Source organism: Plectropomus leopardus, chromosome 13 (genome assembly GCF_008729295.1).
Source record: "Plectropomus leopardus isolate mb chromosome 13, YSFRI_Pleo_2.0, whole genome shotgun sequence".
In the NCBI taxonomy this organism is placed as follows: domain Eukaryota; kingdom Metazoa; phylum Chordata; class Actinopteri; order Perciformes; family Serranidae; genus Plectropomus; species Plectropomus leopardus.
The window spans coordinates 5,342,533-5,358,977 of NC_056475.1; the positions used below are offsets into that span (position 1 = coordinate 5,342,533).

Consider the following 16,445-nt stretch of genomic DNA (forward strand, 5'->3'; position numbering starts at 1 on the left):
TATTGTAGCAGTAATAATAATAATAATAATAGTAAATATATTTATATTTATAGTATATACATATATTTATAAAACACGAGTGTTTCAGTATCCTGTGCAACTATTAATCAGTAGACATGCAGTATCTGAGTAAGGGAAAGGTTTATATAGTGAAAGATTTTATCTTTTTTATTTTCTATTTTATCTAATTTGTATTTTTTTGAATTTTATCTTTTTTTACCATTCAATTAACTTTTTTGCTTTTTATTTTTTTCTAATTATTTTGCTTCTAACTCTTATGTGGCTTGTAAATTTTCCTGCTTTGGTATTATTAAAATCTTAAAAGGAAAAATGTCTTTGCATTTGAATGATTCCCAATCAAGACACTCTTGTGAGAGTCACTTTTAACTGTTAATATGGACTTCAAAACTATTTTAAAATGCAAACTAATGAAAATTTAAACACGTGATTAATCGTGATTAACTATTGAAATCAGGGGATTAATCATGACACTTAATTTTTTCTTGCAATCAAACTAACTGTCATTCTATTCTGCAACTAAAACAGTGATGAAGCCATATTTTTCCTCCGGTAAGCATCTTTTTCCTGTACAGTTTGTTCTGCCTGCTCACTCCACCGTGGCCTGATACGACCCCCTGACCGCTCCTTACAAAAACAAAAGCACCTTAATGTGATTTTGAATAAAAAAAACCAAAGGAGAAAAATCCACTTGGTCAGCATAATGTAATGAGACAGAGTGTGAAAGGAACTAAGTGGATAACCAAAGGCAGAGCGGGCTTGTGGGTGGGCGGTGGATGAAGTCAGTGATATTTCAGCATCCCTCGGTGGTTAGCCTGCTGACAGGGAGGGGCAAAATAAAAAAAAAACTAAAAAAAATGGAGACAGTGCGGGAGGCGGGGCGCCAGAAATTAAACCAACTGTAGTGTATGTGCGGCATATGGAGGGATGAGAGACAGAACGGACAAAAGCAGTGTCATTATTTGAATATCAGTCCCCCAGCCTGTTTGGACAGCCAGGATTTGCATGTCGGAGCCCCGGGATAAGTCGGGGTGGGGTGAGGTGAGGTGGGTGGACGTAGTCGTCTTCGTGGTGCTAAGGGTGTGGCTGCTATGGGAACAGGATGTCTCTCAGCAGGGGTCCTTAAGGACAAGACACACATCTGACCTCAGGATGATAATCACACATCCAGTTCTTTTTCAAATTTTAACCACTCAGATCTGAAGTTAAAAAAATGCATTATGTCATAAAATCAGATTTGTACAAATTTTTAAAAAATCATATATTTTTAGATTTAACTTTCCAATGTTTGTTCATGATTTCTTACTGTTAAAAAATGTTTTTGAACTTTTAATTTTTTTTCACTTTTCATTTTCAATTCAGTTTTTTTTACTCTTTAGATTTTATTTTTTGATTTTTTAAAAATATTTATAACAAATCTTTCAATACTTTTTATTTTTTATTTAATTTTATCTTACTATGTTTATGTTTTGCACCAAAACACCAACGTCAGTTCCTTGTATGTGAAAACCTACTTGGCAATAAATCTGATTCTGATACTTGTATTAAACTTATTCTTGTAGCTGTAAACGCTTGCTAAAGAAACTAAACATAATCTAAACCATAATTATTTCACAGCAAAATATTTTGTACTTTTTGTTTTTTTCCAAAAATTAGATTAATTTTGCAACCAAACTTTTTGCATCAAATATTTTACATTATTATTATCATTTACTGCTACTTACACAAGTTTAAATACACTTTGTCACAAGAGTACAAGTGCAGCTATTTTCACAACTCACAGCAAAGGCTTAACTTGGAATCTGAAATGGAGATGATGTCAGTGTGCAGAGAGCAAATCAGTAACGTGATAACCGTTTGGATGTGAAACATTAGACGGGGAAATCGGAGTTGTGATGGACTCAGTATCCCTGCTGACCCTCTTTCTCGGCTGACATGTGAGATTCTTCGGAGGCCTGAGGGTCAACGCCGGCCCAGTGTGGTCGTCACATAATGAACAGAACACCAATCTTCTTTTTTTCTTTTGAACAGACTTTATTTATAGTAAAAGCAGATGAAAAACATACATACTATTAAAATAGCCCCCCAGGTACAGACATCTATTAGACAAGAAATAGAGCCACTTACACATCCAAGTATAAACAGAGTTTCTAGACAAACATGCACACACACATTCAGACAGGCATGCCAAAAGGGGGCTCCCTTATGGAACAGGACATCCTGAGACTGCCAAGAAAAACACTCTCTAAGCCAGCGAGCCATTCCAGTGTTATCCAATGATTTTTGCTTTTATGACCAGGAAAAAGTTCGAGAAAAAAAAAAAAATCTAAAATAAAACTTTGCGGGAAAAGTATCCGCTGGTCAAGCGATGATTTTCAGCTTTGTATAATTACCAATTTGCGGCCCTTAGAGAAAAAAAACACCCCCTCTAGAGAGTTGCTCCAATAAAACCTCCTGAAAAAACAGAGTATTGAGCAATAGAAGAAAGTTCTCAGTTAAAGAGAAGAGGGAAGTGTAAAAGGGAAGGGGAGAGCTGTGTGAGCACTGCGTGTACCATACCTAGGACTGGGTGTCACAATGTGATGTGTTGCAATAAGGTGTGTACTGTCTGGATTCTCTGGAAATTCAGCTCACACGTACACAGACATCGCTACATCTGCATTTTCAAACATGCGAGAACACAGTTCCTCGCACATAAAAACCACATAAAAACCCTCACGGACGTCAGCGTGGAGGAAATAAACAATAGGCTTCTGACGTTACACAGAGGATAAAGGGAAGTGACATTGCTGCACACACACACATACACACACATACACACCTCTAAATGATGCTAACCGAGACAATGACAGTAACAGAAAAGGAGGACAAAACAGGATGCTGGTCAGATGAAAGAGCCCGAAATGTCAGACAGCCTACAGACTGTTGTCGCCTTGCAATCTTAACAGCCAACACCAGTCTGATAAGCTATCTGACAGGCCGAGAGAGTGACGGACATGCCTGAGACGTATGTACACAACAATGAGAGAGAAAAAAAATCCTGATCCGACTTACCATGACAGGAGAAAAGAGGAGAGAGCTCTGAGTAGAGCTGGTGCAGAGCGCAGGGTTCAGCCCGCTCAACAGTACCCCTCTGTTTTGAATCTACTCGAGTGATTCGTCTCCTGGCTCCGCGACTGGGCCAGTGCAACGAGTTCATCCGAAGGTTCAGCTGAGGTAACGGCACAGACGCTTTTCACTGAAGGTTTTTTTTTCCCCTCTCGCTCTCTCTCTCCTGCCTGCTCTAGCGCCCACTGTGCTCAGTCCAGCGTAGCACAGCGGCGGTACAGAGGAGGGAGAAGAAAATAGCACATTTCTCTGAAAAAAAAGAAGGTGCTGCGTATAACCAGAGCCAGCTGACGTTATCCAAAATGATCGTATAAAATGTTTTTAAGGAGATGTCAGACGTGAGCTTGCGGAGGTAAAAAAAAAAAAAGAAAAAAGAAGAAAGGATAAAAAAAAAAAAGCTCAAGTGAAGACAAAGAAAAACACGACTCTCTTAAGTTAAGGCGGCTATACTAGGACTCCCAGGTCTATTAGTGGCTTTAATCCATAAAAGATAAAAAAAAGGAGAATGTGGCAGCCACGCAACCTACTATCCCTCTCCGTCTCACACACAGATCTGATTCAATATATGGCTGCATCTGCTAAAGTAGCCCCGGGCTGACTCATGTACTCTCTTCCTGGAAGCAGAACAATAAGGGCAGACAAAGGGACCAGCAGGGTGATTCATGGCCGATTTATCATTTCTCATCCACAAGTACCTTGACGAGCTTTTCTGTGCGCACAAAAGAAGTGGTCATCTACAAGCACACTCATTAACATCTCTACATCAACTGACTTTAAGCTCTAGAATATCTCGAAATGAGGTGAACACAGCCGATACCGCACAACAACTCTATGTAGTACAGTCATAAATGCACATCTTATTAGTAAACCAGCAAATACAGATCATAAATAATTAGATTGTTGAGCACATAACTTCAAAAGTTATTCAGATAAAGTGACATGTAAGACTCCTCTACGGTGCAGCTTAAGGCCTCACTAAGGACAATTATCACCAGCAGCTTCTTCTCACGTGCTCAGAAGCACAGACACAACACTCCAACAAGCAACCTACCTTACAGAGCACAAACGCGCACGTCACTACCTTCAAAACTAAGCAAATGGAAGTCCAGCGTGAACTCAATAACAAGAGGGAATATTTTGCTTGTGCCAGGACGGAGGGAGCAGAGATGAGTAAAGGAGCTTCTGAAGTTCACTCCGTTTTCTCCCGCTGCTTGCGCTTGCCGTAGCTCTGGGCCATGGAGTTGACAATGGAGCAGACAAAGAAGCATACCATGATGACCACAACCTTCTCAAAGAGCCACGACAGCCAGCTCTCCTCCTGCCAGGAACCACAGTAAGAACAGAGAGAGGAGAGAAGAGGAGCTCGGTCAGTGCAGGCGAGGGCCGCCACTGCCGCCCCCCCTCCCCCCCCCTTCACCCCACACCCTGCTCTCCCCTCTCTGCTCCTGATGCTGTAGGCTAGGTGGGGATCCAGCTCCATGTGCAGGACAGATAGAGATCAGGGGTAATAAAACACGCGGCAGCCCCCGCCGTCCTCCCTCCTAAACGCCCCCACTGACCCCAGCCTGCAGCCTGCCTCCACCAAGTTAAATTGCCTCTCGCTTCTCTCCTGTAACTGCAGGAGGCTCAAGTTACAAGAAAAAAGGAACATTGTTCTAGAAATGCCTTAATCTGTCCTTGTGCAACTCAAAGTTTATCCTTTTTTTTCCCTCCTCTGTGCTAGTAAGTGCAAAAAAAAAAAATTCAATGAAGAGAGAGAGAAAGAGGGAGTGAAAATCTTTGAAAGAGAAATAGGCTACAACTGGCTCTTTTTGTTCTAGACGGGGGTTTTGATGGATTGTCACTGGCGGAGAGAGGGTGGGGGGGTGGGTGGCCCCCGCCCCGGTCTACAGTCAGTGCTGGGTTCAGGCGGGGCACCGAGTGCAAGTGTGTGTGTGTGACACATAGGGGAGTGACCACACTCACACACACACTCCCAATTGGTAAGATGGAGCATGAGTCAGCACGCCCCGCGCTACAGTAGTACAGTTCAATACGGCGAGCGGAGCCAGACCCCACACTGGCCCCTCTCCTCCCTCCCTCCTCTCTTTCACCTCCCTCCCCTCCAGCCCGCCCAGTGCAGCTACTCTGTCATTCTGGCCCTAAACAAGCCTCTGTAATCTACTGTAACAGGTTATAAACATGAAATTACATTTAAATTAAAAAAAAAAAAAAAAGTAAAGAGGGTGAGGGAAAATAGGATATACAGGAAGGATAAAGAGACAAAAAAAGTGGAGGGGAGAAGGAGTGAAAGAGGCAAAAGTAAGGGGGCTGCATTCTTTTCTTGGCGCGCACACGTGAATGAATAGAGGCTGTGAGGCCCCCTGTACTTACAGTCGGGATCCCCTCTCCGGCGTGATGGTGCAGCTTGGCCTTCTGGGCCTCCAAGTACTCCCTGAAGGGCTTCTGCAGTGCCGCACCCAGCAGTGGAACAGATCTGAGAGAGGGGGAAAAGGAGGGAAAGAGGGAGGGAAGGAAGAGGAGAAAGAGAGAGGAGGGAGGGAGGTATGGAGGGGAAGAGGAGGAAGGGAGGGGGTGGGGGGTGGAGGGGCACAAATCACGTCACATCATTGTTACTCACCAGCCCAAGGGCAGCAACAAAGGGAGGCATGCTGTCCTATGTCCTGTACAGTGTCGGTCTCCCCTGTTTCCTCCCTCCGAGAAGAGTGAAAGACCGCGAGCCCTGCTCATCCCCACACATAAACAAACCCGCAGGGATAAAGGGTCAAAAAAAAAAAAAGACGGTACAACAGCAACAGAAAACAGTGCTGCTGTTAAAAAAAATAAAAATAAAATGAAGTTGGCTGATCCTCATACGGCAGCAGCAGCAGCAGCAGTAGTCACATTCTCCCGCTCTGCTCTCCTCTCCTCTCTTACACACACATACTCGGCGCCCCTCGCTCTCTCACACACACACATCGGTGAACCCGTTCAACTCTCCTGCAGTGCCTCCTCTGCCGCTGCAGCGAGGAGAAATGAATGACTTCTCAGAACTCTCACATTTATCACAGGCGGTTCCTGTAAGAACTGGTTTCAGCCAATTAATGAGGAAGTGAGTCGTACCCGAGCTGTGTCATCACTGGCTGAGATCTGGGGGGGATGGCCCACAGAGGGAGGGCGCTCCTGTAAGACGGCCCATATTAGGAAACCCTTTACAAGATTTAGCCACCAACTACAAGCATACTACCGAACCCCCCCACCTCCCCTCCTCCTCTCGCCTCGAAAAGAAAAAAAAAAGACGCGAGAGACTGCAGAGAATGCCCTAGAATAGCGAATCAGTGGCCCATCCCTATGCTGGAGTTAGTGATTAATCACTAAACAAATACATACTAAAGACCTTCACTTATTCTCTTTTGTGGCTTATGCACAGTCAATTACATCCGCTGAGCTATTGTTTCAAAAACACTCCTCATGCTCCACTCGAGGAGGCATCATCAAACACACATCAAAGATCTTTTTGAGCCAGGTTTGCGTGGGTGTCACATACGGTTGAGTTTATAGCTGATAACTTTCTCCGAGGGAGGCAAGTCATTTCCGTCCCTCCGCTATCATGTTATGGTGCAAAAAAAAAAAAAAAGAAGTTTATAACAAGGACACCTTTTAGTAATGATTAACTTCACACCAGGTAATGGATACATATGAATGGGCAAAGCAGACAGGAAGTCGAACAGATGGCTTTAAATTACACAATGGCATCAAAAATCGAGTTGTTTTTTTTTTTTTTTGGAGGGAAACAAAGCCTCTCCTATTCCCATCCCCCACTTCACAAAATTCCTCTCCACACGCAGAAACAAACTAATAAAAATATAAATACACAATATAATGATGTATCTATAACGTGGATGAAAAAATGAGAAAACTTTAAGCGGAAAAACACAAGTTCAGCAGATAAAAGCAAACAGGCGAGGACAAAGAGTGAGAGGTTTTCAGAAATGGCGGGCGAATCATCTCCTACACGATGAGCAAGACTGAGTCATGAGCCTGGGCAAATCCACCAACAAAGAAGCTCAAAGCTAGCAGTCTAAAACACGTTTTTAATGCCTCACAGTCAGCACCGTCTCTTGGTCCTTTCATTAAACAACTGTGCTTTTTTTGGGAATACATGCTAAATTGGATTTAAGAATTTCTGCTGTAGGTGTGTTCATATCATACGTGAGTACCTGAAAGAAGTTTCTAAAATACTTAGGAAATTCCTGTAATTTGTGCATGTGTCAAATATATGTAAAAATAGCTTTATGTTGTACTGTAACTGTTGTAAAAGTTGATTTTAATGTCAAGTTAAAGATTTGTAATTTTGTTTTTTCTCAGCTCTTTCTGAGTTGAGTCAAATCGAGGGAGAAAACTGGAAGCTGAATTTTACAACAACCATAAGATGTAATTTCAATAAGCCAGAGCTATTTACTCAGCAGCTACTGAACAAACATTAACAACTGGTTTGTTAAAATCCTCTGCTTTAAGTGAGACTAACAGAAAACTCCCTACTTGTCTTTTTTTTTCTAGGTGAGGCTTTAAAACAGTTTGGCCTCCAAAATCAGGGAAATCAACAAAACTCTTTTTAAAAAAGGCACAAAGCCTGATCTTACCACTCTAGAAGCTCCACCATTTTGTTTTAACTATAAAGAGTCATTTCTAGCAAAAAGAAGATCATGTCTGAATTTATGGTGAGCGTAAGTTGCAAAAAGTATAAAAGAAGTCCTGCAGAAGAGCATGTTAGGCTAATAATTCTGTTTTTAAATGTATAAAATGCAGAATAAGTCCTGCAAGACTTTTTTAATCAGCTGAAACAACTGTGACATAAATGTGACTAAAATTAAGTTCATATTTACATTTACATTTATTTAATAAGGCAGCAAGCAGAGAATCTGACTTTAGATTTAAACATGCTGTATATTAATACATATAAGCAATTTTATTATGTATTATGTATGATAATCCTCCTTTTTGCATCTTGGTATCCAAAAATACAGATGGACAAAACTGACTTATTGCCAAGTATTAAAAAAATGTTCTGACCAGATCTGTAAAATACGACTCCTCTCCCTTTCTTTCTTTAAACTGAAAAATATGGGCTAGTAAAAAAAGGATAATTCTAAAAGTAATGAAAAGACTTAGTTTGAAACAACCATAAAAGCTGCATGTGTGGATGCTATCAAACTTTATAACAGTTGCTCTCCAGTTGATTGAATTGCTTCCAGAAGTTGTGTCAAAAAGCAGAAGCTTCACTCTCAAAAAATGACTCCCAGTAAATATCTGTGGCTGATTATCAACACTGTAGGTGTGTTTTATAAACCTGTACATGTTCTGAAACGTAAGAAATGTATTTGGGCATACATTTTTAAATCAACATAAAAAAGGTGACAGGTATGACTTGATATTAAAAAGCAAATTATCGTAGCTCAAGTGTCTAGTCTAGTCACAGAATGAATCAGTAAATGAAGTTATTTTGAAAAATGTCAAAGGTTATTTGTCATATTAGATGCAAAAGGGACATTTATGAATTTATCAGTTGCAATATGTCGACACAAGACACATGAAACGGGTGGTTTGTGCGTCCTTTGCCAGAAAAATTCAAATAGCAAACACTTAATTTCCTGCATTCTGGTGACTTTTTATGCACACAATTTTTGCCTTTTCTGCATTAAATCCATGGTGTTAATGTTTTAAATTTTGCCAAAATTAAAGTCCTCTGCTACTTTCATGCTTTTAAACACATAAGTGTATTTTCCGGGCGATGTGTCCCTTGCATCCTCCACGAAATCTACACCTATGTATATACAGAAGCTAAAATGCAAAGTTTTAACAAAAGTACTTATAAAAATGAATGTGTTTAAAATATCAGACATGACTTGCTGTGCTGAATGTGTTGTGTGTGATGCTCTGGATTAATGATGAGCTCAAAAGAAAACAGAAAAAGTCAGAAAATTGACATTTCACGTACATATCGTGCCTTCTCTGCATCAATTCATGTTGTAAATGTCTTTAATTTTGTCAAATGAAAAGTCCTCTTCTATTTTTACGTTTTTATTGGGGGGGACAAATGCACATGCTTTAAATATTGACGAGGACATGTCCCCTGCTTTCAAAATCTACACCTATGTGTATACAGAAGCTAAATGCAAAGTTGTAACAAAGGTTTTTTTCTTTTTCTTTAAAGAACATGTTTAAAATGTTGTGAGGTGTGCGATGCTTTGGATATACAATGAGCTCAAATTAAAGCAAAAACAGACGGAAAATTTAAATGTATCCTCCATACACATTAAGCCTGTGCCATTACAGTATGCAGTATGTGTTTTGGGGGAATACCACAAAGTGACCAAACACAGTTTGATGAATAATTTTGAACAGCTCTCACTCAGAGATACAGGAGAAACCACAGAACTACCACCATCCTACATTCTGGTCAATCTGTGCACCAATTTGTGCCTTTGTGCTGAAATTACACCTATACAGATGCAAAATGCAAAGCTGTAACAAAGGTATTTAAAGAAATGAATAAAATGTTAAACATGACTGAGTGTCCTGTATGTGATGAGTGTGAAGAGGAGTTTTCTGCTGAGTTTGTTTGTATCTCTTTTGATATACGATGAGTTAAATACAAAAAACAAAAACAAACTGAAAACAGTCAGAAAATTGACATTTCTCATCCATACACACATTTTCATAAGCCTGTGCCATTACAGTATGCTGTGCTTTGAGGGAATACCACTTCATCCACGAATAAATTCAAAGTGAGCAAACAGTTTGATATTTTTGAACAGCTCTCACTCAGAGATACAGGAGGAACCACAGAACAACCAACATCCTAGACCAGTTTGCGCCTTTTCTGCATCAATTTATGGTGTAAATGTCTTTAATTTGACAAAAAAAATGTATATTGAAGCAAATATGCAAAGTTGTAACCAAGATATTTGAAGAAATGAATAAAATCTTTAACATGACTATACGTGATGTGTGTGAAGTTTTTTGCTAATACGGGTAAAAAACTGCTAGTATTCCTTTGGGTATAAGAGGAGTTAAAAAATAAAAAATAAAAAAAACAGAAAAGAGACAGAAAATTGACATTTTCTATCCACACACACTTTTTTTGTTCAAGCCTGTACCAGTACAGCATACAATCTATGCAAATGAAAAATGCTTTAGGGGAATACCACTCCTCTAAGTTTATATTCAAAGTGACCAATCACAGTTTGATCGATGCTTTTCAACAGCTCTCACTCTGAGATACAAGGAAAACCACAGCAATCACTACTGTCCTGCATTCTGGTGAATTTTATGCACCAATTTGTGCATTTTCTTCATTAATATATGGCGTAAATGTCATTAATCTTGTCAAATATTCAAGTTCAACTTTCATGCTTTTATTGTGGGGGACAAAAGCACATATCCCTCATGTCCCTCCTGATATCCACACCTATGTGTATACAGAAAGTTGTCACAAAGTTGTTTAAAGAAGTTAGTAAACTATTTAACACAACTGTAAAGGATGTGATGTGTGTGAAAAGGAGGGTTTTTTTTGTTTTTCTTTGCTAATGTAGGTACCACACTGTTTGCATCACTTTGGATATATGATTTTAAAAAAAGAAAACAGTCAGAAAAATGACATTTCTGGTCCATACACACTTTCTGTTACACATTTCTTTTGTTCAAGCCTGTGCCATTACAGTGTGAAAAATGCTTTAGGGGAATACCACTTCATCTAAGTATAAATAGAGTGACCAAACACAGTTTTATCAGTAATTTTACTATAGCTCTCACTCAGGAGATACAGACGAAACCACAGAACCACCACCATCCTGCATTCTGGTGAATTCTTATGCACCAATGTGTGCCTTTTCTGCAACAATTCATGCTATAAATCTTTTTCAATTTTGTCAAAAGTCTTCTGTTACTTTCATGATTTTACTGAGGAGGGACAAATGCACATGTTCTAAATACTGAGGACGTGCCCCCTGTATCCCCCGAAATCTACACCTATGAGTAAACACAAGCTAAGATGCAAAATAAACATGTTTAAAATGTTTGATACGACTGATGACGAGTTCAGTTAAACCGAAAAAAAACCCAGGAAATTGATATTTCAGATCCATACACAATTTCTATTACACTCCCTTTTTTCTTCAAGCCTGTGCTATTGAAGTATGTAACATGACTGGGTTTTTGGGGAATACCACAGTGACCCAAAACAGTTTGACAACAGCTCACATTCAGAGATACAGAAGAAACTACAGAATCACCATCGCCCTGTAATGCACCAATTTGTGCCTTTTCTGCATCAATTTATGTTGTAAATGTCTTTAACTTTGTGAAAATAAAAGAGGGGAGGGTGAGGTGGGGGGGGGGCATGTTTGAAATATAGAGGTGGACGTGTCCTCCCCAAAAAGTTATTGAAAGAAATCAATAAATAAGGTTTAAGAGAAGAGGAAGAGGCATTTTTTTTGCATACAATACAGCTATAAAATCTATTTGCATCTGTTTGGATATATGATGAGCTCAAATAAAACAAAAAACAGTCTGAAAATGGACATTTCTGTTCCATACACACTTTCTGTAACATGCTTTTTTAAATTAAAGCTTGTGCCATCACAGTATACAGAAAATGCAAATGAAAAATGCTTTAGGGGAATACCACTTAATCCAAAACTAAATTCAAAATGACCAAACACAGTTTGATCAATATTTTTGAGCAGCTCTCACTCAGAGATACAGGAGAAACCACAGAAGCACCACCGTCCTGCAATCCCATATGACCGATCACTTTTTCCATTTTTTCGCCCCAAATAATTCTCAGTGCGGTCACACACACAGCGCGTCTGTGCAATGTAAACACATGAGCAAGACACAGTGTTTGACAATTTGGTGGAGACTGCAATCAAAGTTTTAGATTAAAGCGTCAAACAAAAGATGCCCTAATTTAATTATATGAGCAGATACTGGGTTTGTGAGGAGAACCACACACACACACACACACACACACACACACACACACACACACACACACACTATAAAGTGTAGATATTCAAACTATCTATGAAAAATTAAATAATTTTAAGAATAAAACCAAAATAATTTGAGCTATTTAAAGGTTATTGATGATGACACAAATAGCTCATCATGTGAAAAATACATGAAACATATATTCCCTGTGAACTGCACAAAAGAAAACACACACTCATACAGCTGACAAAACTCTCAACAACAGTCACCTTCTCTTGTCTATTTTTTCTAACAAAGAAAAATACAGCATTTGCATGTGTTGCTGGCCTGCAAGGTGTAAAGTAGAGCTGCAATCAATTAGTTGTCAACTATTAAATAAACTAATTCTTTAAGTGTTTCTTAAATAAAGTAAAAGTCAAAAGGTTTTTCACTCATCTTCTAAAACATGAATATTTTTGGTTTTCTTTGCTCCTTTATGACAGCAAATGGATTATCTTTTGGGCTGTGTTTAAAACAAATTACTGGGAAACAGCATCAAATTGTTTCACTATTTTCTGACATTTTATAGACCAAACAACCACTCAATTAACTGAAAAAAATAAGCAACAAAGTAACCAAACATTAGTTGCAGCCTGAGGTACAAAGCTGCAACGTTTGCTCAGAATTTGTGACTTTAAAAATGACATGTAGGCACCAGAAGCTGCACATTTGGTCTCATGAGGGGTGGAAAGTGGTTTTTTTTTGTTCTAAAGCTATTTCAGTACAAAAAAGTCATGTATCCTTTACTAATTAACAAGTCAGACACCAGGCCCCAAAATGAAGAGGTTAAGTTGATCAATAATCAAGAAGGAAATAAGGGGGGAGAGAAGCTTGCACAAAACACAGAGACACTGAGGGGAAACCCCGCAACTCAACTTCCTGCAGCCTGATTGTTGCTGTAAAAGGGTTAATCTGTGAGTGCCATGTCAGCCTCTCATTTTTTAATGAACTATCATTTCCTGCTGCCGTTCACAGAGCGTGGAGCGTGTTTAGGCGTCCTGTGATCGCTCTGTTTAAACCAAATTCCACAGGCCGTGAGTCAGAGGAGACCTTTGACCTGTCTGCCCCTTCTGAAGGCTGCCACCTTCGACGGCACTCATAAAACTCAAAATTCTTTATGCTCATGAAATCACAAACAGTGCACAAACACACACACACGTGCCCTGACGTCCCAAGCTGGGGATGATAGAGAACAAGGGCTCACATGACAGCCAAACCCCGGCCAGGTCCAACTGGTTACGACATCATCACAACAACTAGCTTAGGCAATCGCGAGTGTTACCCAATGCTCCACAGGGCCACAGTTCACACCTAACATAACAGCACAGACGCCGCAAGACACACACGCACACCGTGGTTAGGCAGTGCTCTGACCTGAGGTACTGACCTCCACACTATGTCTGTGCAAAACACTTTTTATCAGCTTCATAAATAACTACCGCTCCAATTTTTATCAATTGTTGGAATAATTAAATTATGGAGTTAAGAGGAGGAGGAGGAGTGTTTTGGAGAGGAAAATCTAGATTCACGTGCAAATGCTGTAAGGTAATATCTGTGTGTGTGTGTGTGTGTGTGTGTGTGTGTGCTGGCTGACACAGATGGCTGTGTGGAGCAGGGATGTGATAAACACGCCGGGCAGGGGGATCTCCGTTCAGGAGTGGGCTCCATGCTTTAGTGATGAAGTCATTGGGAAAAAGCCCGGTTGAAATGGAGGAGGAACACACACACACACACACACACACACACACACACACACACGTCAGCCAGCACACACACACACACACACACACACACACACACACACACACACACACACACACACACACACACACACACACACACACACACACACACACACACACACACACACACACACACACACACACACACACACACACACACACACAAAGCTCGGACACATGCTATCCTCTTGGGTGCCCGGCCGCAGTGCTGCCAGGAAATCAGGGGGCAACAATTATAGCAGTCTATTATTCCTCTCACTTCCCAGACAGCCACATAAAACAGCCCTCCAACCCCGCTGCCCTGCGACCCCCCGGGTTCAGGTGCCCACACTCTGGTTTCTGGGTGTGGAGGTGTGTGCTGGGTCACTGTCTAACCAGGCTTGGACCCTATCAACGGTGCAAGAGGGTTGTTCAATGAGTCAGATGAGAATGGAGACACATCCAGACAAGTCATAGAGCGGCAGAGACAGGCAGGATGGAAACAGAGGAGGAGATGGAAGAACAGAAGAAGAAGAAGAAGAGGTGCAGGGCATCGCTGGTTTCTCCAGTGACTTCATCTTTACTGTGAATGGCCACTTTATAGGATCCTATAGTAAAAATCTTTATGTCCACAAAAAATTGCTTCAGGCTTCACCAGTTTGCTAAAATTAGGGCTGGCAAACAACAGCTTTTTAAATTGCAACTAATCACTGAATTTCAGAGGTTAATCACACTTAATCAATTTTTTTTAATTGCATGTTGACAATTATGATATTTTTAGGGCTGTCAGCAATAACAAGTTGACTGCAGCACATTTAACCATCTGAAATCTGGACTGACAACAGTTTTGTTGTGCTGCATTCAGACACCTTTCACAAGTTGAACTCTGAGAAAACTGAGCAATTGTCCTGCATATTGCAAGAAATTTGTAGATTTAGAAAAGTATTTTTTAAAAGCTGAGGAAAAAAATGTCCAGAAAATCTATACATCTAACTGTAAAATTATTTATTTAAAATAATTTTACAGAGTTATTATTACTTTTCAGGTTGTTTTGTTGCGTTATTTTTTGTTTGCTTTTTACTTTCCCATTTTTTGGTTTGTTTGTTTTGGGGTTTATTTTCTTAATTTTCTGGTAATTCTCTTGTACTTTTCACTAATTTATTGTTAAATTTTGAGTCATTTCTTTTTAAGTAGCTCACTGCCTTCTTCCCATGATCTGTTTCAAGAAATAAAGTCAACTTGCCCTGGTTTTTAAGGGTTAAGTTCTATACATAACATGTTTTTTATGCACTGGACTAGCATAAAGTGGGCATGTCTGTAATGACACACAAAAACAAAAAAAACCCCAAAACACGCTGTGTACGGACCTTAAACACATCATGATTAATGCATTAACCCTGACAGCCCGAGTTAAAAGACATCATTGTAAAATCACAATACATCAGGGGTGTAATGGTTCACAAAATTCACGGTTTGGGTTGATACAACACAGTGGTATTATTGATTTTTAATTTATTTAAAACTAAAATCATAAAGTACTCTAAACAATGACGGAGCTATACCCAAATGACCCATCCTCCTACTTTTTAGCAGCATATTAAAAAACCCCAGCTCAAAATAAGTCCACCTGTGACTTGTTCAACTCTCTAACACTGCCGCCCTTCGATTCTTCCTTTAACCACCTTCTTGAAAAGGTTGGCGTTTACATATTTGTGCATATCCAAAAACCTGTTGTTTCTGTAGCGGAATTCACGCTCATAATTTGTTTGAATCTTTTTATCATTTATTGCTGACCCCGTTGTTTAATGCTTATATCAGAGTATTGTAATTTATTATATTCCCTTCGGTCAGGTTTTCCTGTAAGCCTGTTTGGGTTTCTAATCTCTCAGGCACCTTCTTTTGTACCCGTTTTTAATGGTACAAATAAATAAATTAATTAAAAAAAAAGATTCATATTCAGAATGTGCTGTACACATGTCCAAAAAGTGCTCTCTAAAACCTAACAATATCTGCATATTTCACACGTCTTTATCAAAAAAATGCTTAATTCAGAAAAAGGCCTAAATTGAAATATTTAAACTGAATATGCAGAATATTTTCATATTCCAAATAACAGTGAAATATTGGTCTGTATGCAAACATTGCCCTCCTTTTAAATGAACACCTGACGATAACCACACCTAATGCATTTTAAATTTACGCTTTATTGGTCCTAAATAGGGAAACATTGCAGCAATATCAAAAAGATGGGTTAAATGATTACATTACAACACCTTAAATAAATGTGAAAGACAGAAAAACACTAAATAAACAAGGTCACAGGGCGGGAAATTAACAGCACTTGAATAAATGAGAACATGAGAATGTTTCAAGCTCGACTGCAACAATTATGTCGCTAATCCAACACAGCAGGTTAGCAAAGTGAGAGTCTATGAGGGACTTTTTCAGCATACAGTACACTGTGGGAGTCTATGCAGTCTGGTGGTTCATATATATCGTGATGCGCTGCTCAGACAACCACATAGGTTACTTCCTACCTGTCGAAAACCACAATGTGCTGTATATCTTCCGTTGTATGGCTGCTCT

At 39.6% G+C, this 16,445-nt stretch overlaps 1 protein-coding gene across 5 annotated transcripts in view; it reads right to left on the reverse strand.

Moving 5' to 3' along the window:
- Positions 1 to 2,031: 2,031 nt before the first annotated feature.
- Positions 2,032 to 16,445, reverse strand: part of LOC121952899 (vacuole membrane protein 1-like) — a 93,987-nt gene continuing 79,573 nt past the window's right edge. For 3 of the 5 annotated variants that reach the window (XM_042499768.1, XM_042499772.1, XM_042499771.1), the window contains one exon: positions 5,242 to 5,602. In XM_042499768.1, the coding sequence (XP_042355702.1) occupies positions 5,320 to 5,602 (283 nt within the window). In that variant the 3' untranslated portion in view covers positions 5,242 to 5,319. Of the gene's footprint in view, positions 4,445 to 5,241; positions 5,603 to 16,445 lie in introns of those variants that run through there. The other 2 variants (XM_042499769.1, XM_042499770.1) reach the window with 1 other exon arrangement.